Source organism: Macaca thibetana, chromosome 16 (assembly GCF_024542745.1).
Source record: "Macaca thibetana thibetana isolate TM-01 chromosome 16, ASM2454274v1, whole genome shotgun sequence".
NCBI lineage: Eukaryota > Metazoa > Chordata > Mammalia > Primates > Cercopithecidae > Macaca > Macaca thibetana.
The window spans coordinates 47,773,220-47,796,106 of NC_065593.1; the positions used below are offsets into that span (position 1 = coordinate 47,773,220).

At 55.0% G+C, this 22,887-nt stretch overlaps 1 protein-coding gene across 1 annotated transcript in view; it reads left to right on the forward strand.

The window, feature by feature from the left end:
* The first annotated feature begins 20,869 nt into the window (after positions 1–20,869).
* The window catches only part of ARHGAP23 (Rho GTPase activating protein 23), an 86,326-nt gene continuing 84,308 nt past the window's right edge, over positions 20,870–22,887 (forward strand). Inside the window, exon 1 of the mRNA XM_050762536.1 lies at positions 20,870–20,968. Within this exon, the coding sequence (XP_050618493.1) occupies positions 20,906–20,968 (63 nt within the window). The 5' untranslated portion in view covers positions 20,870–20,905. The remainder of the gene's footprint in view (positions 20,969–22,887) is intronic.

Here is a 22,887-nt window from a genome sequence, read left to right on the forward strand (position 1 = left end):
GACCCAGTCTCGTCCCTTAAAAAAAGCAACTCCCATCTGTTTTAAGTTTTATGATAAAATTGTAGCAATTCAGTCACATCTTCAAGGCTTCACCTCTAATTCTAGTTATGCTGTTACCACCACATCTGCAGTTACTTCCTCCACTGAAGTCTTGAACCCCTCATGGTAATCCATGTGGGTTGGAATTAACTTCTTTCTTTTTTTTTTTTGAGATGGAGTCTCACTCTGTCACCCAGGCTTGGAGTGCAGTGGCTGGATCTCAGCTCACTGCGAGCTCCGCCTCCCGGGTTCACGCCATTCTCCTGCCTCAGCCTCCCGAGTAGCTGGGACTACAGGCACCCGCCGCCTCGCCCGGCTAGTTTTTTGTATTTTTTAGTAGAGACGGGGTTTCACCGGGTTAGCCAGGATGGTCTCGATCTCCTGACCTCGTGATCTGCCCGTCTCGGCCTCCCAAAGTGCTGGGATTACAGGCTTGAGCCACCGCGCCCGGCCGGAATTAACTTCTTTCAAACTCCTGTTCATGTTGATACTGTGACCTTCCATGAATTATGCGTGATCTTTTTTTTTTTTTTTTTTTTTTTGGAAATGGAGTCTCGCTCTGTCACCCAGGCTGGAGTGCAATGGCGTGATCTTGGCTCACTGCAACCTCCACCCGCTGCGTTCAAGCGACTCTCCTGCCTCAGCTTCCCGAGTAGCTGGGATTACAGGTGTGCACCACCATGCCCGGCTGATTGTATTTTTAGTACAGACGGGATTTCACCATGTTGGCCAGGCTGGTCTTGAACTCCTGACCTCAGGTGATCCACTGGCCTCGGTCTCCCAAAATGCTGGGATTACAGGTGTGAGCCACCACGCCTAACATGAATATTCTTAATGGCATCTAAAATGGTGGGTCCTTTCCAAAAAAAGGTTTTCAATTTGCATTGCCTATCCATCAGAGGAATCACTATTTATGGCAGCTGTAGCTTTATGAAGGTATTTCCTTTTTTTTTTTTTTTTTTTTTTTTTTGGAGACAGAGTGAGACTCGGTCGCCCAGGCTGGAGTGCAGTGGTGTGATCTCAGCTCACTGCAACCTCTGCCTCCCAGGTTCAAGCCATTCTGCTGCCTCAGCCTCCTGAGTAGCTGGGACTACAGGAGCCTGCCACCACGCCCCGGTAATTTTTTGTATTTTTAGTAGAGGCGGAGTTTCACCGTGTTTGTTAGCCAGGATGGTCTTGATCTCCTGACCTTGTGATCTGCCCGCCTTGGCCTCCCAAAGTGTTGGGATTACAGGCCTGAGCCTCCGTGCCCAGGAATAATGTATTTCTTAAATAATAAAACTTGAGGGCCAGGCGGAGTGCCTGATGCCTGTGATCCCAGCACTTTGGGAGGCCAAGGTCGGCAGGTCACCTGAGGTCAGGAGTTCGAGACCAGTCTGGGCAACATGGTGAAACCCCGTCTCTACTAAAAATGCAAAAATTACCTGGGTGTGGTGGCACACACCTGTAATCCCAGCTACTCAGGAGGCTGAGGCAGAAGAATCGCTTGAACCTGAGAGGTGGAGGTTGCAGTGAGCCGGGATCACACCACCACTGCACTCCAGCCTAGGCAACAGAGCAAGACTCCATCTCAAAAAAAAAAAAGAAAGAAAGAAACTGGAGCTGGGCACGGTGGCTCATGCCTGTAATCCCAGCACTTTGGGAGGCTGAGGCGGGTGGATCACCTGAGATCAGGAGTTCAAGATCAGCCTAGGCAACATGATGAAACCCTGTCTGTACTAAAACTACGAAAATTAGCCAGGTGTGGTGATGCGTGCCGGTAATTCCAGCTACTTGAGAGGCTGAGGCATGAGAATCGCTTGAACCCAGGAGGCGGAGGTTGCAGGGAACTGAGATCATGCCACTGCACTCCAGCCTGGGCAAGAGAGAGAGACTCCATCTCAGAAAAATAAATAAGACTTGAAAGTCGGAATTACTCCTTGATCCATCAGCTGCAGAATGGATGTTGTGTTTGCAGGCACAAAAACAACACTCATCTCCTTGCGCAGCTCCATCAGAGCTCTTAGATGACCAGTTGCATTGACTTCCTGCCTCAGCTGCCTGAGTGGCTGGGACTGCATGTGCCACCACGTCTGGCTAACTTAAAAACTTTTTTTTTATTTTGGTAGAGAAAGGATCTCGCTATGATGCCCAGGCTGAAGGGCAGTGTCACGATCATAGCTCAATCCAGCCTTGAATTGCTGGCCTCAGGCAATTTTCCCCCCTTGGCCTCTCAAAGCACTGAAATTATAGGCATGAGCCACTGTGTCCAGCCTAGCATTCTTTTGGAAACAATGGGCCCCAAATAAAACCCCTTCCCACTGTCTTCACCTCCAAAACCTGAAACTACCTGCTTCATCTCCTCATCACAAAGGCTGTTCCGTCAAACCTCTGCAGTGGAGTTTCCTCACACACATACTTACTTGAATTCAATGATAAGCACTTGGCAAGTAATAGTGCCAGAGATTCTTCATTCATTCCATTGTATGTCCCCTTGATTGAAGGTGAGACGGAAACAGTAAGTTTTATGTCTCTTGGTTCCCTCCAGCCTCTCATAGTGTGAACATCTCGCACATAAGGATTCTAGTGCATATTTGTACCACGTGGATTCTGAAGACCAACTGTCTTCACTGGTGTTCAGCCAAAGGCACAAGAGTCGACTCCAGCTCAGGAGAGGTACTAGCTGATCCCTAACAGAGCGCCTCCCCAGGGGGTTTTTGAGAGGAATTTTGTAGCTTCCTCTGCTGCACAGATTCCCGTTGAAGCTGTGATTTCACCATACATCTGTCTATTGCCATGTCCTCACTAGGCATTCTCCTTTGTGAACCTGGACAATTTCAACTGGTCTTCCTACTTCCTGTTTCTCCTCTCTAGTCCTTCAAAATGTCCTTCTATGAGGTCTCACTGTGTTGCCCAGGTTGGAGTACAGTGACTCAGTCTCGGCTCACTGCAGGCTTAACCTCCCAGATTCAATCTATCCTCCCATCTCAGCCTTCTGAGTAGCTGGGACTAAGATACAAGCCAACATGCCTGGCTAATTAATCTTTTTTGTAGAGACGAGGTCTCACTATGTTGCCCAGGCTGGTCTGGAACTCCTGGGCTCAAGTGTCCTCTACCTTGGCCTCTAAAGTGCTGAGATTTCAGGCATGAGCCACCACACCCAATGGTGTAATTTCTTTAGTTTGCAATCTTTGATATCTTTCAACCAAGAGAAATCCCCACTGAAATCTTAACCCTTGATCTGCTTTCCAATGCTGTTTCTCCTTCCCTGACAACGTAGGCTTCAGTCTGGCCACACGTGTGACCTGATGTCTGTGATCATGGCATTCCTCCTGCCACTCTGCCTTCCCTCATAGTTCACCCTGTGCCTGGAGGACCCTTACCTGTCACCCTCTCTACCTGCTGAACTCATCCTTTCGGGCCCTGCCCCAGGGTCACTCTGTGGAATTGGAATTGTCACTAGCCACAAACAAATGGCTCTTTCCTCTCTTATGACATTTGTTCATCTATCTCTGCTTGTTCCGACTGTGACCTCTGCAAGGGACAGTGTCCTATTTATCTCTCTCCCCACTCCCAGGGCCTGGCACAGTTGAATGGCCGTGCCAAGGTGGTGATAAGTTGAGGAGATGAGATCAGCCCCCTAGGAATGTTGCTAATATTCCCTGGTCTCTAGTCAGCCAGTCCTTGAACCTGGATCTCCACCTTTCACAATGGACAACTGGATTGTTCAGAGATGGGGATTTTTAGTCACCAAATGCCAGTCTTTTTCTTCTTGTTTTTGTTTTGTTTTGTTTGTTTGTTTTTTGAGATGGAGTTTTACTTTATCACCCAGGCTGGAGTGCAGTGGTGCAATCTCAGTTTACTACAACCTTTGCCTCCCAGGTTCAAGTGATTCTCATGCCTCAGCCTCCAAAGTAGCTGGGATTACAGGCATGTGTCATGTGTCACCACACTCAGCTAATTTTTGTATTTTTTAGTAGAGGCTGGGTTTCGTCATGTTGGCCAGGCTGGTCTCTAACTCCTGGCCTCAAGTGATCCACCTGCCTTGGCCTCTCAAAGTGCTGTGATTATAGGCATGAGCTACAGTGCCCAGCCCCAAATGTCAGTCTTCTGCAAAACTTTCTCAAGAGACTGAAATTTTCATGGTTGGAGTAGGAGTGTGAAAGATGTGATACAAGGTGGGCGCAGTGGCTCACACCTGTAATCTCAGCACTTTGGGAGGCCGAGGCGGGTCGATCACCTGAGGTCAGGAGTTTGAGACCAACCTGGTCAACATGGTGAAAACCCGTCTTTACTAAAAAATACAAAAAATTAGATGGGCGTCGTGGCACATGCCTGTGTATGGAGGATGAGGCAGGAGAATCGCTTGAACCCGGGAGGTGGAGGTTACAGTGAGCTGAGATCATGCCATTGCACTCCAGCCTGGGTGACAGAGTAAGACTCCGTCCAAAAAAAAAAAAGAAAGAAAAGTAAAGAGAGAGGGAGGGAGGGAGGGAGGAAGGAAGGAAGGAAGGAAGGAGAGGAAGGGAGGGAGGGAGGGAGGGAGGAAGGAAGGAAGGAAGGAAAGAAGGAAGGAAGGAAGGAAGGAAGGAAGGAAGGAAGGAAGGAAGGAAGGAAGGAAGGAAGGAAGGAAGAAAGTGGAGGAAGGAAGGGAGGGAGGGAGGGAAAAGAAAGAGAAAGAAAGAAGTGACACAGCGGTAACCCAAGATGTTCCAGAGGTGGGATATAGACTGCCTCCTCCTGGCGTCATAGAGGATGATAGAGCTGTTGCTGCTCTTGGATGGAAGACGCTACCGATCTAGGGTCAGCCAGCTTGGTCCAGTGGCCAAAGATTGCACTGAGCCACCTGCTGAGTTATCACTTAACAGAAACCCTGCATTTAAAGAGAGCTCAACCCAGACCCCCTTCTCACATCCCAGGCTTACATCCCAGGTTTCTCATCTCATCAGGGTCAGAGTTGGGGGTGGGTGTCAAGGCCTGGCTTCCTGGCCCCTGCACTGCTGAGAAATTTGATTTTATTTCTGGGCCCTTATTCTGCAGATCCAGGGATGATGGGAGAACGGGAGAGGCTAGCTAGGTTTATACTCGGAGAGAAAAGTAAGAGGGAATGGTAATGGCTGAGCGTGGGGAACATTGAGAAGGTTTAGAAACAGGTAGGAAGTTCTTTGGCAACAGCTGTCCTGTGTGTGAGACTGATAAAGTCAAGATGTTTAACTATGCAGTGAGTGTCATCTCTTGGTGCCTCTTCTCCCCTATGCCTTGGTATTGAAAAACCTGAGATATCGGCCTGGCGCGGTGGCCCACGCCTATAATCCCGGCACTTTAAGAGTCAGGAGTATGGGGAAGGCATGGGGGCTCGTGCCTGTAATCCCAGCACTTCGGGAGTCAGAGGCAGGTGGATCACCTGAGGTCAGGAGTTTGAGACCAGCCTGGCCAACATGGTGAAACTCCATCTCTACTAAAAATACAAAAATTAGCCAGGCATGGTGGTGGGCACCTGTAACGCCAGCTAATTGGGAGGCTGAGGCAGGAGAATCACTTGAATCTGGGAGGCGGAGGTTGCAGCGAGCCGAGATCGTGCCACTGTACTCCAGCCTGGGTGACAGAGGGAGGCTCGGTCTCAAAAAAAAAAAAAAAAGAGTCAGGAGCATTGCTTAAGCCCAGAAGCTCAAGACCAGACTAGGCAATATGGCAAGACTCCATCTCTATTTAAAAAAAATAAAAAATTAGCTGGGCATGGTAACGTGTGCCTGTAGTCCCAACCAATTTAAGCCCAACCAATTTAAGAGACTGAGGCAAGAGGATCGATTGGGCCCAGGTGATCAAAGCTACAGTGAGCTGTGATTGCGCCACCGCACTCCAGCCTGGGTAACAGAGCGACTCTGTCTCAAAGCGAACAAAAACCTGTCTGAACACAGGGCAGATACTTCTTTGACTGGGATCCCACATGGCTCTGGACATGTTAAATGCCGACTGCATGTGGAGAGTGGGCTCTGTGTCTTGCTCATCTTCTGGGATGACCCCCACCCTCCAGCCTAGCACATGAAGGGATACATACCCCTGTGAATGTTTACTAAAAACATGGAGCAGGTCAGAGGCAGAGCCAGGCCAGGAGGGAGGTAGCAGTGGGGAAAGGTCTTCTGGGCTGGAATCACCTTTGGGCCTGGATGGGGGAGCTCCCATATTGGAATGGGAGTTTATGTGGGAATTGTTTTCAGCAATGCTGGTGAGGGAGACCGCAGAATGCATTGTGGAGTCTGGAGGAGAGGCTTCGGGGATGGTGCTGTGGTTCTCAGCCAAGGCAGAGGCTTTGTGAGCTTGAATCACTTAGACAACCTTTTCACATCTCACTCCCAAGACTAAGACACCCTCCTAGAATCTCAAGGGGTTGTGGGGGAGAGGGGCTGATGAGGATAGCAGATGAGACATCTCAGGGGCATCCATGGGCTCTTCGCCTCCTCCCATGCCCCTGCCTGCTTGTTAAGACTCCTGGGGAGGGCCTAGCCCAGGATTTGCTGACCTGAGTTTGTCTCGGCTCTACTACCTGCTGGTTGTGTGATCTTGGGCAATTTATTTATGCTTTTTCGGTCTGTTTCCTCTTGAGTTTTATTTCCTACCTCATGTGTAAGTAAATGAGACATGTGTGTAAAATGCCTGGTACATCTTGAGCACTCAATAAACATCCACAAAAGCCTGCGCAACATGGCAAGACCCCATCTCCATTAAAAAAAAAAAAATTAACTGGGCATGGTGGCATGCACCTATAGTTTCAGCTACTCAGGAGGCTAAGGTGAGAGGATCGCTTGAGCCTGGGAGCTCCAGGCTACAGTGAGTGGTGATGGTGCCATTGCACTCCAGACTGGGCTACAGAGCGAGACACTGTCTCAAAATGTGTCATTTCTCTGTCTATCTCTGGGCACTGATTATGATTATTATTTTTTTGAGATGGAGTGTCTCTCTGTCACCCAGGCTAGAGTGCAGTGGCAAGATCTCAGCTTACTGCAACCTCTGCCTCCTGGGTTGAAGCAATTCTCCTGCCCCAGTCTCCTGAGTAGCTGGGATTACAGGCATCTGCCACCATGCCCGGCTAATTTTTGTATTTTTAGTAGAGACTGGGTTTCACCATGTTGGCCAGGCTGGTCTTGAACTCCTGACCTCAGGTGATACACCCACCTCAGCTTCCCAAAGTGTTGGGATTACAGGCATGAGCCACCGTTCCTGGTCCCGTGATCATTATTATTAGCGGGGTTTTATTTTTGCTGGGAGAGGGAAAGAGTCTCGCTCTGTCACCCAGGCTGGAGTGCAGAAGCAACTACAACTTCAAACTTCTGGGCTCAAGCATCCTCCCACCTCGGCCTCCCAAAGTGCTGGGATTACAGGCGTGAGCCACTGCGCCCCGCCCTATTTGAAGTATTTTGAAAACTAGGATTGAGATTCTTTTCGCCAAAGGCAGAGGAAGAATGAAAAGCTCCCCTGACCCGAGGCTGCAGAGGGGTGGGCTGTAGGGAAAAAGAGAGGGAGCTTCCAGGTGGAGAATGGCTCCCAGGCTGCTGGTGGCCGCGGGCGGAGCTGGGTGAGTGATTGGGCTTCTCCTGCCACCTAGTGGCTGCTCCGGGCTAAGCCGCTCTGCTGTTCCCTCAGGTCCCCTCGGTGGTGCTAGGGTGAGGCCGGACTTACATATTCCTAAACACGGCGTCTCCAGTCGCCTTCTGTTAACCCATTCAACGCTCTGCCCTCTCAGGGACCCTGGCCCATGAGGCGCCCTTCACCTGGCCCTGGTGTGTGGGACACGACCCCCTCTTCCAGGTGGAGGGAGAGCGAGAAGCCTTTGTTCTCCTGGCTCCGGGGCAGAGTTGGGGGGCCAAGGCGGACACCTGGCGATGGTGGATGCCACGCCTATGCACCCCGCCCCCGCTGGCTTGATGGCTGCTGATGGGAGATACTGGAGCCCGGGACCGTGTCTGTGTCTGCTGCGGGTTCTAGTTAATTCTATAAATAGGCACTATTTTGTGCAGTCTCCGGGTTAGGGCTCTCCTGAACCTTCCCATCTCACCTTCTTGGAGGACTTTGCCTTTTTGTCTCCAGCATGGAGAGGGTGCGGACAGAGACCGGCCGCCTGAGGCCTGAGGGCCGGATAGGGCCTCGGAGACACCGTCATCTGGGCCTCTTGTCATGCCCCTCCCTCCGAGGAGGCTGCCTGGAGTGATAGCCTGGTTGCATCATGCCTGTCTCCTGCCTATTAGGTGACTGTGACTACTGGGGAGGGGTCTGGCCCTGGGTGAGGAGCTTCAGGAGGAGGCTGAGGGGCCTCATGAAGGGGCCACACGTTGGCTGTGAATCAAGGTCAGGCGTCCTGCCCTGCTGCCCACTGCCCTCCCCACCCCTGACACCCACTTCTCTCTCGGGGCCCTGCAGCCTCAGCTGCACCAAGCCAGGATTGCATCATTCTTGGCTTTGTTCTCAGAGCAGCAGGTGCAGGAGTAGGGCCCGCCACCCGCCGTGCCCCCTTCCCTCTCATCTCCTTCCACTCCCTCCTGGGTAATCCCCCTCCTTCCTCCCTTCCTAGGTTCATGGCACCCCGGGAGTTGTCTGCCTTACCCGTGGCTCTTAGCTCTCTTTCCACCTTCTCCCTGTTCCCCAGGGAGCCCTGGAGGCTACCGAGGTAGAAGGAAGCAGGTTGGGGGGCAGGGATGAGCACCAGGCTGGAAACTGCCATTCTTCATCTCTAACTCCCAGCTGGCTGAAAGCAGGTGCCACCCGCAAAGGGAACACCTGGTTGTAGCCATGGTATGGCCTCCTAGAATTTGGGGACAAGGTCAGAAATCGTCACCTGCTGAGCTAAAGCTAATAATAATCAACATAAAATGAATTAATTCAATCCTTTGTAGAAGGAACTTTTTTGTTTTTTTGTTTTTTTTTTTGAGATGGAGTCTCGCTCTGTCACCCAGGCTGGACTGCAGTGGCACAATCTTGGCTCACTGCAACCTCCACCTCCCAGGTTCAAGAACTTCTCTTGCCTCAACCTCCCTAGTAGCTGGGATCATAGGCATGTGCCACTATGCCCAGCTAATTTTTTGTAATTTTGGTGGAAATGGGGTTTTACCTTGTTGGCCAGGATGATCTTGAACTCCTGGCCTCAGGTCATCTGCTCGCCTCAGCCTCCCAAGGTGCTGGAATTACAGGCGTGAGCCACTGCACCTGGCCAGTGCTTAATTTTTATTGATCACTTCTGTGCCCACCAGTAGACCAAGCATTTTAGACTCGCATTCTCATGTCATCTTTCAACAGCAATGTGAGGAGGTGCTGTTAGCGTGTCTGGTTCACAGATGAGGGAGCTGCAGCACGGAGAGGTCAGAACATTTGCCCAAGACTACACGAATATTAAATGGCAGGTCTGGGAGGTGAATCCTGGTCTGCCTCCCTCTTGAAGCCTCTGGAAGAGATGGTTGGAAAATTTGATGCTGGCCCGCCCGGAACATTTTTTTTAACACCTAAAAGATTGTTTTTGGCCAAGACATTCATCAAGAGATAAGTATCTTATTTTAATTTTATCAAACAGAATAAATAAATATCCATGGAAGTCTGGGCTACACACTGAGACCCCGTCTCTAAAAAAATAAAAAAATTAGCCAGACATGGTGGGATGCACTTGTAGTCCCTGCTATTCGGGAGGCTGAGGTGGGACGATTCTTTGAGCCTGGGAGGTTGAGGCAGCTGTGAGTGTTGATTGCACCACTGCACTCCAGCCTGGTCTCACATCAAATGTGCCCTGCCCCTCTCCACACTGCTGTACCTCTGAGGCAACATTGTTGCTGAAGGTTTTGGTCCCTGTGGGGTGTAGAAGAAGAGAAGCACTAGGGGATCTAGTCTGCCAGGGAGGAGGGAGGACTGGGGGGCTGCCCTTGTGGACCCTGTAGACTGGCACAGAGACTGTGGGTGGTACTATCCTGTCCCTATTCAGGGGCTCTGCTTGTGAAGCTTCCGGCAGTGTTCACGACGTATTGATAAGATAGCATTGGGTTTAGCAATCTAGCCACCATGACTTTGGCTAGTAGGAGTTTACTCCTGAGGGCCAGATTAGCATCTGTGAGGACAAACAGTCCCTGAGCTCTTCAAAGCCCAACACCAGACCCTAGGCCTGGCCAAGCAACAGCTGTTTCAGAGGCCCAGCATGGGTGGCTGCCACCGCCACCACCTTCTCCTTGTTTTCACTTCCTCAGCACTGAAAGAGAACCTGAGGGAAACCAACTGGAGAGAATGGAGCCTGGCTTCCACAGCCAGGGCTATGCTGCACCACAGCCTGGGAGAGCGCGGCCCAGGGTGAGGGGCAGGCTTGCTGGCTGACACTCTTCTCTGTCTCCGGTCTCTTTAGCTCAAGACAGGCTCCGTCTGAACGGACAAAGGGCCCCATTGACCTCAAAGCCTTGTGACCCCACCCAAGTCTGTCCCTTCCTCCCCAGGCAGCCAGCAGGGTCCTTGAGTAGCAGACAGGAGCCACAAGGCTGCTGAGAGGGCATTGGTGGGGAAGCCAAAAGAGGCAGCAGCCAGCTGGTCGGGGAAAACTGGGAGTGTGTGGGCAGTGCCCACCAGATCCCCATCAGGGGCAGCCAGGGATGAAGGCTCCGGGTACTCCTGGCTGTAGTCCCAGGAGCAAAGCAGCAAATACCTTGCAGGGCCAAAGCATGGGAGGCTGGGGGAGTCCAACTTCAACCCCAAAATGGGCTGCCCGGAGCTCAGGGCCTCCCTGGCCCACATTCCTGTCTCCCTGCCCCCAACATGCCCCCCACACCCAGCCTATAAAGCCCCCTTTGTCTGAGCCACTGAGGATCTTAACTCTCCCCATCTCAGCTTCCCGCCCCCTCTCCCTCATCCTCTGGTGCCTAACAAAGAGGCCAGGGCTCAGTGAAAAGTGGTGAAGCCACCTTCATGCCAGCCTGGGCATTGGCCCAGGGGGTGTGGGCAGCCAGTCCCTGTACACCAAATGCCTCCACCCCACTGCCCACCTCAGGACAGGTTAATTCCCACCCCGGTCCACTGGGGACTGCGTACCCCTGCCCAGGGCAACGTGCCCACCTCAGGGCAGGTTAATTTCTACCCCTGTCCACTGGGGACCGCATATCCCTGCCCAGGGCAGCGTGCCCACCTCTCACGTGGCCATTTATGTGATGCCCCTCTCAGTTTGCCCTGCCTTGTCAGAGGCAGAACAGAGGGCAGTGGGTGGTCAGGAGCCACCCCGATGGAGGGTGTCAGAGGGCAAAGGTGTCTTTTTGCCATCTCCTTGGTCTTCACCAGAGCGGGTGGCCCCACTGCCCACACATTAGGTTCTTGAGTAGTATCTGGGGGTTCAGATCCCCCTTCTCTGGGAGTGGATCAACAGATCAGCCCCCTCCTCCTGCTTGGCAAGTGCCAGGAACACGGCTCACTGGGTGGGCAACAGGAATCCCCACCTCTTTTTCCCACACTCAGCCAAGGGCCTCAGAACACCTTCAGCTGTAGGCTGGGTGTTGGCAACAGCTCCCTGTTCCCACAGCGATCTCGAGGTGGGGGTGGCACAGTCTCCCTGCATCCCAGTGCTCTGGGTGTCTCTGGCCTGCTGTCAGTCACCCCCTGCAGCGGGTCGTCAGCCGGGTCGTCAGCCTGGTCTGGGCCATAGGATCAGCTCTGTTGCCAAGGTGCGGTGAGACCGCGGGCAAGCCCCTCTCTGGCCCCTGTAGCATGAGGTGGGGTCCTTCTGACTCCGATGAGCCTCAGGAATGAGGAAAGGGGCTTCCCTTGCAAGGGTCTCCTCTCCCCTAGCAGCGCCCCCAGGACTGGCAGAACAGGGGGTGCAGGAGCGGGCGAGCCCGGAATGTGCGCGGGTCGGGTGCGCGTTGTGTGTGTGTTCGAGTGTGTGCGTGCGTGCGATTGTGCAGTTGCGTGTGAGCGCGTGTGCTTGCCGGTGCGCGGTGCTGCCACGGGCCGGGCGGGGTGAGGAGGGGAGGGGGCGGGCTGAGGGGCGGGGCCGGCGGGGCGGGGCGGGGAGGGGGCTCGGGCGCTGACACCAGGCGCTCCTTGCTCTTGGCGGTCGCCGGGTGCAGCTGCCCGGACAGGGCGCATGGAGGGGCCGCCTCCGCCTGCGCCCCCCGGGGCCGGCGCGGCGAGGACGGCATAGCAGGGCCCAGCATGGAGCAGGTGAGCGGGCGCTGGGCGTGGGTGCGCTGCCGAGAGCGGAGGGAGGGCTGCGGGCGTTGTGACCCGGCGAGGTGGGCTCGTCGAGCGCCAGGGGCCGCCACCGAGGGAGGGGTTGGGGCAATGGAGCTCCGGTCGGGGCGGGGGCTCTGGGGGAGGGATGGGATTGATGTGACACAGAGCTCTCACACACACACACACACACACACTAGTACTCCCCTATCACTGACACCCAGGGAGGCGTGTGCAGAGGACACCTCTCTCCCCACCCCCTTTCCAGAAAGAGATCACCCACACTGAGAAACCCCCATTCCCACTTGGTAAGGGTACAGCCCCTGCTCCCTGAACCCAAGCCCAAGAAGGCTACAGGCTCTGCAGAACGAAGGAGTGGGTGGGCTCTGTGCCATATGACTACTGGTTCGTTGACCCCCAGTCCCTCCTGGTGGGACCTCAAGATACACTGGTCCCCTCCCCCTACACATCAAGGGGTTTCTTCCATCCCAGCTCCCCCCCTTTCCCGGTCGCAGCAGCTGCAGCAGCTGCTGCCACCATTTCATGTCAGTGAAAAGATGGGGTGGGCTAGGAGGTTTTCTCCAAATGCACCCCAAAGGCAGAGTTGCAGCCCCAGCCAGGTTTTAGGAGGTGGGTGATGCCTTCCTTTCACACAGGCTCCATCAGACTACACTGAGTGTGGGCTGGGCTCAGCGGGTGGGGATGAAGACCCGCTCTGGTCAGAGTTCTCATTCCCTCACGGAGCTCAGCAAATCCCAGACAAGCCGGGCCAGTCCCCTTTGGTGAGCAAGGGGCTCTATCCTGACTTGCAGCCCCCTGATCTAAGACAGGCCAGCAGCCTGATGGGGGGCAGAGTGAGGGGGCTGCTCCAGGGGTTGCCTTACTCCCTTCCCAACCCCCACTTGGGGTGAGGTCTCGGGTGGGGTCTGGAGAGGTGGGATGGGTTTTCTGTCTGGGGTATGCCTTTCAGTGCTCAGCCGCCCTAACTCCCCTCTTTTCCTGGCCCAGGCTTTTTGGGGCTGTTCTGCTTAAAGCAGTGGCTGGGGGCCCTGGCTCTGAGACCCTCCCCTCCAGGCTGAGCACAGGCCCCCTGTCACTCTGGCAGAGGACCCGTGGGTGGCCTGTGATGGTGGTGAGGAGAGGGGTGAGGAGGAGTGGAGGGTGAGGAGTCAGGGGGAGATAGAGTCTGCGGAAGGGGTGACCCTAAGTTTTGGGGGGCTGGAGAGGGGCAGTGGGAGGCATAAAGTGCTCTGGGCATCCTCCCTGGGCTGGGCGTGAGTCTGGGGCGGGGCTGTGGCTGGTCCAGTTTCCAGGCCTGTTTGGCATCTTGGGCATTAATTTAAATGGCCAATGGCAGCTCCCCAGAGCACCAGGCCTGGCTGCTATTGTCATAACTGACTGAACACAAAAATAGTGGTAGGGCGGGGAGGGAGGGAAGAGTAGTAAATGCCACTGAATTGCTCACTGTAAAATGGCTAATTTTACGTTATGTGAATTTCACCTGGATTTTTTTTAAAAGGAGGGGCAGTGCTAGGGGCCACTACTACTTCCTGTCTAGAGAATCCTAAATGCATCTCACCAGGCCTGCAGCTCAGCCTGAGTTGTTCCTCCAAATAGCCCATCTGCCCATCACTGGCCTTCATCAGCCCTCTGGAACTGTTCTAGGAATCAGCCACTTCCCCTTTCCCAGAGGACAGACCAGAGCCTGCTCCCCTGTCGCCTCCCCTGGGAGGAGAAGCATCAAGGGGAGTCAGGACATTGGGCTTCTGCCCTTGGCTCCATTACAGAATCACTGGGAAGCCTTAGACATTCATCCTCTCTGGGCTGCTGTGAAATCTGCCAGCTATGCCGAGTGGTGGCTTCTTGGTCCTTTCTAGTCCTAGGACACCTCTGCCAAGCACAGCAGCTCAGCGTGTCCCCTGGACTGTAAGGTCTCTGCCCACAGACATGGACTTTGATGATCGGCACACTCTCCGAGGTGCCTAGGCTGATGTGGTTAACGCCCAGCTTTCTGGATGCGCCGGAAGCATGGTGTGTGTGGACTGCGTCTGAAATCAGAGCTTCTTTCATTGCACCAGGGGAAGCTCCTATTTTAAGTTTCCCATGTGCTGAGCCCTCTTGTAAAGCAAAGAATCCTTTTATAGTGTGTGAGCCGCCGATGTGTCTGTTTGGTATGTGTGGATTTTGGCATGGAGGGCTTCCTTAAAGGGGAGCATGCCTGGAATCTCTCACGGGGGCTGGAACTGCTGGGTGGGGTGAGTGCCAGGACTGAGGGGCTTGCCTCACTGTGGTCAGTCCCGCCCCTCTTTTCTCCTCATCTGACTCCCAACACTCCCGCCCAGGGCTGGCTCAGGGCCAGACAGAGGAGAGGGGAGCAGCTGCAGGGGGATTTCCAGAGCTTCGACGGGGAGGTGGGAGCCTCCTCTCTAATCCCTTCCCCTTCGCTTCCTCTCTCTTCCCTTCGTCTGTGTTCCCCTTCTTTCCTCTTTGCTCCTTTCCTTCCTCCCTTCCAGAAGGGCAAAATGGAGATAGGGAGGAGGGTGGGTCCCATGTGCAGTGATGTGTAGGGACCAGGTGGGGCTAGGCAGGGCCTGGGAGCCTGGAGCAGAAGCAGGAAGAATTGAAAAGCCCTATGTAGAACCGCAGAATTTAGCATCCTGAGCTGGAATGAACTCCCTGGCCTGACCCTTCCCAGAGGGATCATTTGATAGAAAGAGCAACATCAGACTTCGGCTGGAATCCTGAATCCCAGCTGGGGGATCTTGGACAAGCTACTTAGCCTCTCTGGGCCTGTTTCCTCATTTACATAGCGGGGCCGTTAATCCCCACCTTAGTGTTGTCATGGGGACTACATGAAATAATGTTTATAAAGAGCTTGGCACATAGTGGGTGCTCAACGTATTTTAATTCCTTTCCTCTCTGTCTTGGTGTTTGCAAGCCCCTGCTGAGCAACAGCATGGTTTTTGTAAGGCATCTTTGAGCCTTGCGCACACTCACTTATACACATGGTCCATGCCACTGGCCTTCCCTGATGGGGTGTTACACAGTGAAGAGCCTGCTGGGCTGGGTTTCCCAAACCTGGTTTCCCTAAAGATGGCCAGTTCAGAGTGGCAGGGGTAGATTTTCTGTCGGCCACCTCCTGCCCTGACATGGGGCCTCGCTGGGCATGGATTGCTTACCCTGCTGCCAGCCCAGAGAAACCGCAGCCTCTTGCTCCCACCGTAGCCAGCTGTCCAGAGGTTTCCTGCGTAGGCCCCAGCTGCTTGGCAGATTACCAGAGCTCTTTGGCCCCAGCCTGGCCACGAGTCTTCAGCCTCCTTCCCCGAGGGGTGTTCAGGTGGGATTCTTCTCACAGGATTCCCAGGGGACCTGACACCAGGGATGAGTGGGAACTGGCATCATCTTGAGTGGACCATTGCCCTACCCTCCATCATTAAAGATGCTCAATGAGGTTCATTCTATGGGATGTCTGGGGCTGTGGCCAGCGCCTGCGCCCCACCCTCTCCCTCCTTTCTCTGACATTTGCTAGTAAGGGCTTTGAGGTCTAGGACAAACCCTGCCTGCCTCCCAAGACCCCTTCTTCCTCCCCTAGTCAGTGGAGGCTCCTTCTTGTTTTGCTCAACATTGTGCTTGCACCACCACCTCAGCACCATACCAGGCACCCTTTGCTGTGTTTGTTGCCCTCCGTGGAATATGGGGACGGTTCCCTCCCCACCAGCCAACACAGCAGTTTGCATGGACTAGGTGCTCAATAATTTTTTTTTTTTTTTTGAGAGGATATCCTGCTCTGTCACCCAGGCTGGACTGCAGCGGCACGATCCCGGCTCACTGCAGCCTCTGCCTCCAGGGTTCAAGTGATTCTCCTGCTTCAGCCTCCCAAGTAGCTGAGACTACAGGCACGTGCCACCATGCCCAGCTAATTTTTTGTTTTTGCTTTTTGTTTTTTTTGAAACAGAGTCTCGCTCTATCGCCCAGGCTGGAGTGCAGTGGCATGATCTCAGCTCACTGTAACCTCCATCTCCCCAGTTCAAGCGATTCTCCTGCCTCAGCCTCTTGAGTAGCTGGGATTACAGGCACACACCACCACACCCAACTAAGTTTTTGTATTTTTAGTAGAGATGGGATTTCACCATGTTGGCCAGGCTGGTCTTGAACTCTTGACCTCAAGTGATCTGCCCTCCTCGGCCTGCCAAAGTGCTGGGATTACAGATGTGAGCCACTGCGCCTGGCCAATAAATATCTTTTGACTTGATTAAATGAGGCCCCTCTCCCTTTGGAGATACAAACTGGGGTGGGGATGTTGCCTGTAGGGGACAAGTAGAGGACCTGGGGGTTGAAGCCATGAAAGTGCAAGAACTGCTGTCCCCTCTAGCCCTGCCCTGCCGTCCTTCTCCACCAGGGGATGCTCTTTCCCCTTTGGTGGAAGGGCCTGAACTGGGGCCAGGTGTAGGTGCCCGTGCCCCATAACCCACCTTTCATACATTATGGTTTTTCCTTTTCAGCTCACCGAGTTTTTCAGATTCTTTGTCAAATGTGAGCCTCAAATCAGAGGCAGACCGAGAAGGCCTTATTGTTTTCATCTTACAGAGAGTGAAACTGAGGTTCTGAGAATGTACTTGTTCTCAAAAGTCATACAGCTTCCGGGGGCGGGGAGGGTGCAGCACGAACTTGAACCCAGGTCTTCAGACTCTTGATTCGGTGCTCTTTTGAGGACATCATAAACCCGGGTTCCTCCTCTGGAGCCCCAGCCTCCAGATACTTTTTCCTCCAGTCCGCTCATCATGCCCTCCTTGCGTCCCCTCCGGCTCTCTCTCCTTAGCACCTGCTCCTCAACCCAACAGCCTGCTGACGTCTTCCCCACCCAAACAGACACCTGCCTTGTCCACACCACCTGTGCCGCCCGCCTGTCCCTTCCTGTTAATGCTCAGTGGGCAGATTCCACTCCCTCCTCCCTGGGGCTCCTCCTCCCTGCATAGTCTGACCCCCACACCCACTGGCCCCCGAGGCTGCTGTCTCTGCCCCGCACAGTGCCACCTTCTCTGGTTGCCTGCTTCCTCCCAGTCCTTGTTACCTCCTCCTTCTCTGCCTACTCCTAGGCCAGGGTTCCTCCGACTCTTCACTCTCCCTGGAGAATCTGAACCACACCCTTGGTCTCAGGGACTACCAGAGTCTCTAACTCAAGCCTCTCTTCCAGAAGATAGGACCCAGGGTTTAAGCAGCCTGTCACAATTCCACCAGCCTCATAGCCTGCTGGTTAAGTGTGTGGATCCTGAAGCCCAAATGCCTGGGTTCAAATCCTGTGTGGCCTTGGGTAAGATACTTGAGTTCTCTGGGCCTCATTTTCCTTATCCATAGAATGAGGATTGAGATCTGTTTCACAGGCCTTTGTGAGGCTTAACTGGGATCACACATACAAAGGACTTTGTGCCTGGCTTGTCCCCTCTCTCTGTGAACACCCTAGACAACCTGATATTCCAAGCCTTGGCCTTGCCCTGGACTCTTCCATTTCCTTCCTCCTGCTCACCAAGTCCCAGAGCCTCTGTTGTTTGTGGCTCCTGCCCCTTGCCTTGGTATATTTCTCCCAGAATCCCCTTGCCTGCCGCCCTCCATTCCTGTTCCCCTTACGTGCCATGGTGGCCATGGCAAAATCGCTGCTTCAGCTCCCTGCCCCAAACCAGGCTAGCCTGGAAGCACCTCTGGGCAGCCCCTTCACCATCACACCCCCGCCTGTGTTTCCTTCCTCATCCCTCCATGCTTCCTGCCCACAGGCACCCTCCACTTGGCCCCAGCCACAATGCCGATGCCGGAGCCTGCTCTCTCCTGCCTCCCTGGTTCACCCTAAGCATCCCTTTCCCTGGAGGGCCTTTTTCCCTACTCCCACCCTCTCCTGCCCCATCCACAAAGCCCAAGAAGCTCAAGGCACCTCCTGGGGAAGCCTCCTCTGCTTCTCCAGCCGAATGTGGAATGTGCTCCTGTGCTGGCGGTTCTTTAGAGTCACAATTGGAGAAGACCCAGGCCCCTCAAGGGAAGGATCTAGGCCTCACCTCTGTATTCCCAGGGTCAACTACCCCACCCCCTCGTCTCCTCTACCCCCTCACATAGTAGACCTTTGTGAATGAAGGATGGTGATTGGGCTGGGGAAGGAATTTGGAAAGAGGGGGAGTATGAGGAGGGTCCTCAATGAGGGAGACTCTCCTCATATTGGGCTCTATGGCTCCAAACCCCAAAAAAGAGGGTACAGGAATACGGTGGGTGCTGGGGCGGATGGCAGGATGCATGAAGTGAGACCCGGAGTGTGGAGAGAGGAAGGGGAGCCGGAATGGAGAGGAAGGTGAGGAGGAAGAGCGGCTAGAGAAGATGGATGGGGTGGGCTGGGACAGGGTGGGGGTGCAGGTCAAGGTGCAGGAAGAGGTGGGAAGGGCAGCAGGGTGGGGAGAGAGCCGCACTTTCTGGGAAGTGGGAGCTGGTGGGGGAGGCTCTGCAGTGCATTGTGGAGGGAGGAATTCGCCTGGCCTGCCGGTCAGTGTGAGCTCATTTCCTCTCACCCCCTCCTGCAGGGTCTGAGGGCATCAGGCTCTGGAAAAAGTGAGCCAGGGGCACCCCAGGGCCACCACCCTCCCTCCTCCCCCATGGCCTCAGTTCAGTCTGATTTCAGATGCCAACCCTTCCCCCTCACAGAGAGAACCCTTTATCCTGGGAGGAAAGGACCTCTGAGCCAAGGTGGCAACAAGTGTTGGACCACTGGAGCTACAGGACAGAAAGAGGCAGGAACAGGGACCTGGTTGAAAGTTAAGCAAGAAAATCCAGGGAGTATGACAGATTACAGTTAGACAGCAGGAAGGACTTTCCAGAAGTGGAGGCTAATTCTGGCTGCACATGACCTTGATGAAAAGGGATGAGGAAGGGAGAGGAGTCATTTAACTGCCCCTCCATTATTATGAAACAGAATCCCTTTCTCTTGACCACCAGGGGATTTAAAATACATTAAATGAAGCATATGATCTAAAATCCAGTCAGAATCTCATTCCTCAGGTTCACAGGAGTAGGGATGGCCTAATTGTTGTCTGGGGCACCCCAACCCCTCTAAGACCTGAGTTCCCAACCCTGATCAAGGGTAAAAGGGTGGGGGTTGGGGCTGCTTGGCTCTCAGGGATCTCTTTGTCCAAGGAAGGTGGTAACTCCAGCAGGCAGAGCTGGCCTTCCCGCTTTCACTGCCTCCTCTCTCCAAGTCCTATTTTATCCTCTGCCTTCTTTTCTACATAATCTGGGGAAAGGAATATGGAAGCCACTTCAACTGCAAAAGGCATGGGAAAGAGGTAAGCATAAGCTGTAGGAAGTAAGAAGCAGGAAGAATGGGAGTTAGATAGTAGAAAGAATTTTCTAGCTATTTTCTAGAAATGAAGGACAAGGCCAGGTGTGGTGGCTCACACCTATAATCCCAGCACTTTGGGAGGCTGAGGCAGGTGGATATCACTGGAGGTCAGGAGTTCAAGACCAGCCTGGCCATCCTGGTGAAACCCTATCTCTACCAAAATACAAAAGTTAGCTGGCGGTGTGGCATGGGCCTGTAGTCCCAGCTACTCGGGGAGGCTGAGGCAGGAGGATCGTTTGAACCTGGGAGGCGGAGGTTTCAGTGAGCCTAGATCTTGCCACTGTACGCCAGCCTGGGTGACAGAGTGAGACCCTGCCTCAAAAAAAAAAAAAAAAAGAAAGACAGAAGGACTGTCCCTCCCTGGACTGTCAGGAGTTGGGCTGGAGGGGGTCCTTCTGGGGGACAAGGAAAGAAGCTGGCTGAGGACCAGAGCATCTCTTTAGGCCGAGGTCAGAGTGAAGCCAAGAAGGGTGGCTGTGGGGTGCTGGTGACTGGGAGCCTCTGCTGTCACTGCTGTTCACTGCAGAGCAGGACTGTGGGCTGGCCCCATGGCCTGAGCCCCGAGACAGGCTGGGTGGGGGTCAGAAGGTCTGAGGCACCTGCCAGCCTCTCTTCTATCCTCGACTCCCCTGCCTCTCTGGGATCCTGGGCTGAGACTCTGGCTGGAAGGGGCTTACCCTACACTGAGGGGCACCCTGTCTCCCCGCCCCCTGCACTAAATCTGCCCTCGTGTCTCAATGTCTAGGGGTCTCTAAAGGGAAGAAGGCCTCTAAGCCTTTTTCTGTCTCCCCCTCTTTCTGATCCTGGGTCTCCTCATCTTTGTTTCTCACCTTTTCTGCCTCTCTCTGCGCTGTCTCTATCTTGTCTCTCCCTTTCTCATTCTTTCTGGGTCTCTGGATCTCTGTTTCTGACCATCTCTGGCTGGCTGTTTCTCTTTGCTTCCCTCTCCCTCCCTCCTTGTCCCTGTGCTAGTTCTGGGTTCGGTGCCCTTGTCCTCTTTCCTGGGCCTGGATGGCCCTCTATCTGGGCCGGTCCCTTGGAGGCCGGGAAGGCGTCTCCTGGAGACCGCCTCTCTCCCCAGGCTGGGTTCTGACGTTCAACTCTCAGGCAGCCCTCGTCCCTGCCTCAGCCCAGTTGCCGGTCTGTGGCCCTTGAGCGAGGCCACCGGCTCACCCCGAAGGGAGCGCGGGGTGGGTGGTGGAAGGGGGAGGGGCGAGGGGGCGGACCCCGGGGGGGAGCCACACCGCGCTGGGCCCCGCCCCCGGCCCCGCCCCTCCCGGGTCCCTGCCGGCGCCCCCAGCAGTGCCCTGGCCACAGAGCCGCCGCTGCCACCCGATGAATGGAGTCGCCTTCTGCCTGGTCGGGATCCCGCCCCGCCCGGAGCCCCGGCCCCCACAGGTGAGGACGCTGGGCCAGGGAAGTGGGCGGGGCCGGTAGCTGCTGGGGAGCGGGCGGCCAGGCCGGGGTCGCTGCGACCCCGCTCGCCCTGCACAGCCTGGGGCGCACGGTGGGAGCGGGCACCGCGGGCACCGCTGCGGGGAGCTTCAGCTGGTGGCAGGCCCGGGAGGGGGCCCCAGCAAGAGCTGTCCGGGATAGAGGGGCGGGAAGGAGGAAGGTAGGCAAGGGGCCGGGACGGGCACGGGGCTGCCAGGGCAGGGGGCACAGACCCGGGTGGCGGTGCCAGGCCCCCAGCGGCTGGGCAGCGGGGGCGGGAGGCCCGCGGCTTTTGTCCGGGTTTGTCAGGCGGGGCGCCTGCCGCCGTTTCCTCTGCCCGAGTTTTCGTTTTCCGTTGGCGAGGCCCTGCACAGCTGGAGGGAGAGGGAGTGGGGGAGGGGGTTCCCGTAGCGGGACGTCCTCCCCCAAGGCGTCCGAACACCCCCTCCCCGCGCCACACTCGCCCCCTGCCGGGTCGGACTGCGGGACGGGTTGCCAGGCACGGTTCCGCCGCCCTCCTGGGTCCTGGGGAAGTTATAGACACAGGCCTGGGACCCCCGGCTCTGCCGGCGCGGCTGCCCTCCCCTTTGCACTCTCCGACCGGCTGTGGGTGGGTCAAAGCGCGGGGTGCCAGGGGCATTACTCAGCGCTGGGCTGCTCTGCTTGGGTTCTTTCATCTGCCAGCTGCTGAGTCTGGGGAGGGGCCAGCAGGGGCCTCCCGGCCCCATCCCCCATTAGGGTCATTCCCTTACCTCTGAGCCTGGCTGCCCGCCCTGCAGCAGCACCCCAGCAGGCCTCCCTGCTCCTAAGTTGAAGGGTTGAACACTGTCAGGTCAACAGTTTCCCTGAGCTCGGAAAAGAAATTCCCTGAGGTCCAGGTTGAGGTCAAGGCCTGGGCTGAGGCCTGTTCCTCTTTAGACAGGGCTGAAAGACTTGGGGACTCTCCTCCCCAGCTTTCCAGGCAGTGTTGAAGGTGGGATCTGCTGCTTGCAACTCTTTCGGAGACTGGTGTGTTCCTTGGTTGCTGGAAGTGTTCAGTTCTCCCTCAATCTGCATCTCTCCCGGACTCCCTTCAGCCAAAGTGTGTTTCCTAATTATGAACTTGAAATTCAGGATGGACGGGGGGTGGGGGTGGAGGTCATTAAGCATGAGTCCCTTGGATTCAGTCCCCCACCAACAACACATACTTCATCTCTATCCCCTGCACCCCTCTCTGTCTCCACCCCAACCCTGAAGCCTAGCTGGGGGTGAGTGGCTTTTGATCCCATGTAGTTCTCCCCTCTGCCAGGGCAACAGACCCCGTTCCCCAAAGTGACGGCTCTCACTGCCATGTACTCATTGGCATGCGATTTGAATCTCGATTATATAACCAGTCATTTCACCTCCAAAGGCAGCCCAAAGGTCCCCAGCCCCAGTGTCTTCCACTTGCCCACAGTGTGGTTGGGTCCACCCCAAGGTGGCTGGGAATTCCAAGACCCTGCACCTGAGGCCCTGACCTCTTCTTGGGAACCGTGGGAGCAGTAAATCCTCTACATTCAATGCTGGATTCAAAGGCCTCAATAATAATAAACAGGAAGAATGGGAGTGGGCAGGGTAGGTGTTGGTGTCCCATTTCACAGAGAGGGTCTGAGCCTATGTAGTAAGAGTGCCCAGGCAAGAACCCAGGACACTTGAAGGTAGTCAGGGCACAAGATGAAGCTTGGGGAGTAAAGCTATTAGGAAGGTGTCTGACTACAGCAATGGGTCAGGCTTGCGTGGATCCCAACCCAAGCAGAGAAGGACTGGATGGGGGGAAGAGACCCCGTGCTTGTGCCCCTCTCCTCGGGCTGACCTTGGGCTCATGGGGAAGAAGTGCAGCATTCTTGGCATGGATGGGAGTGGGA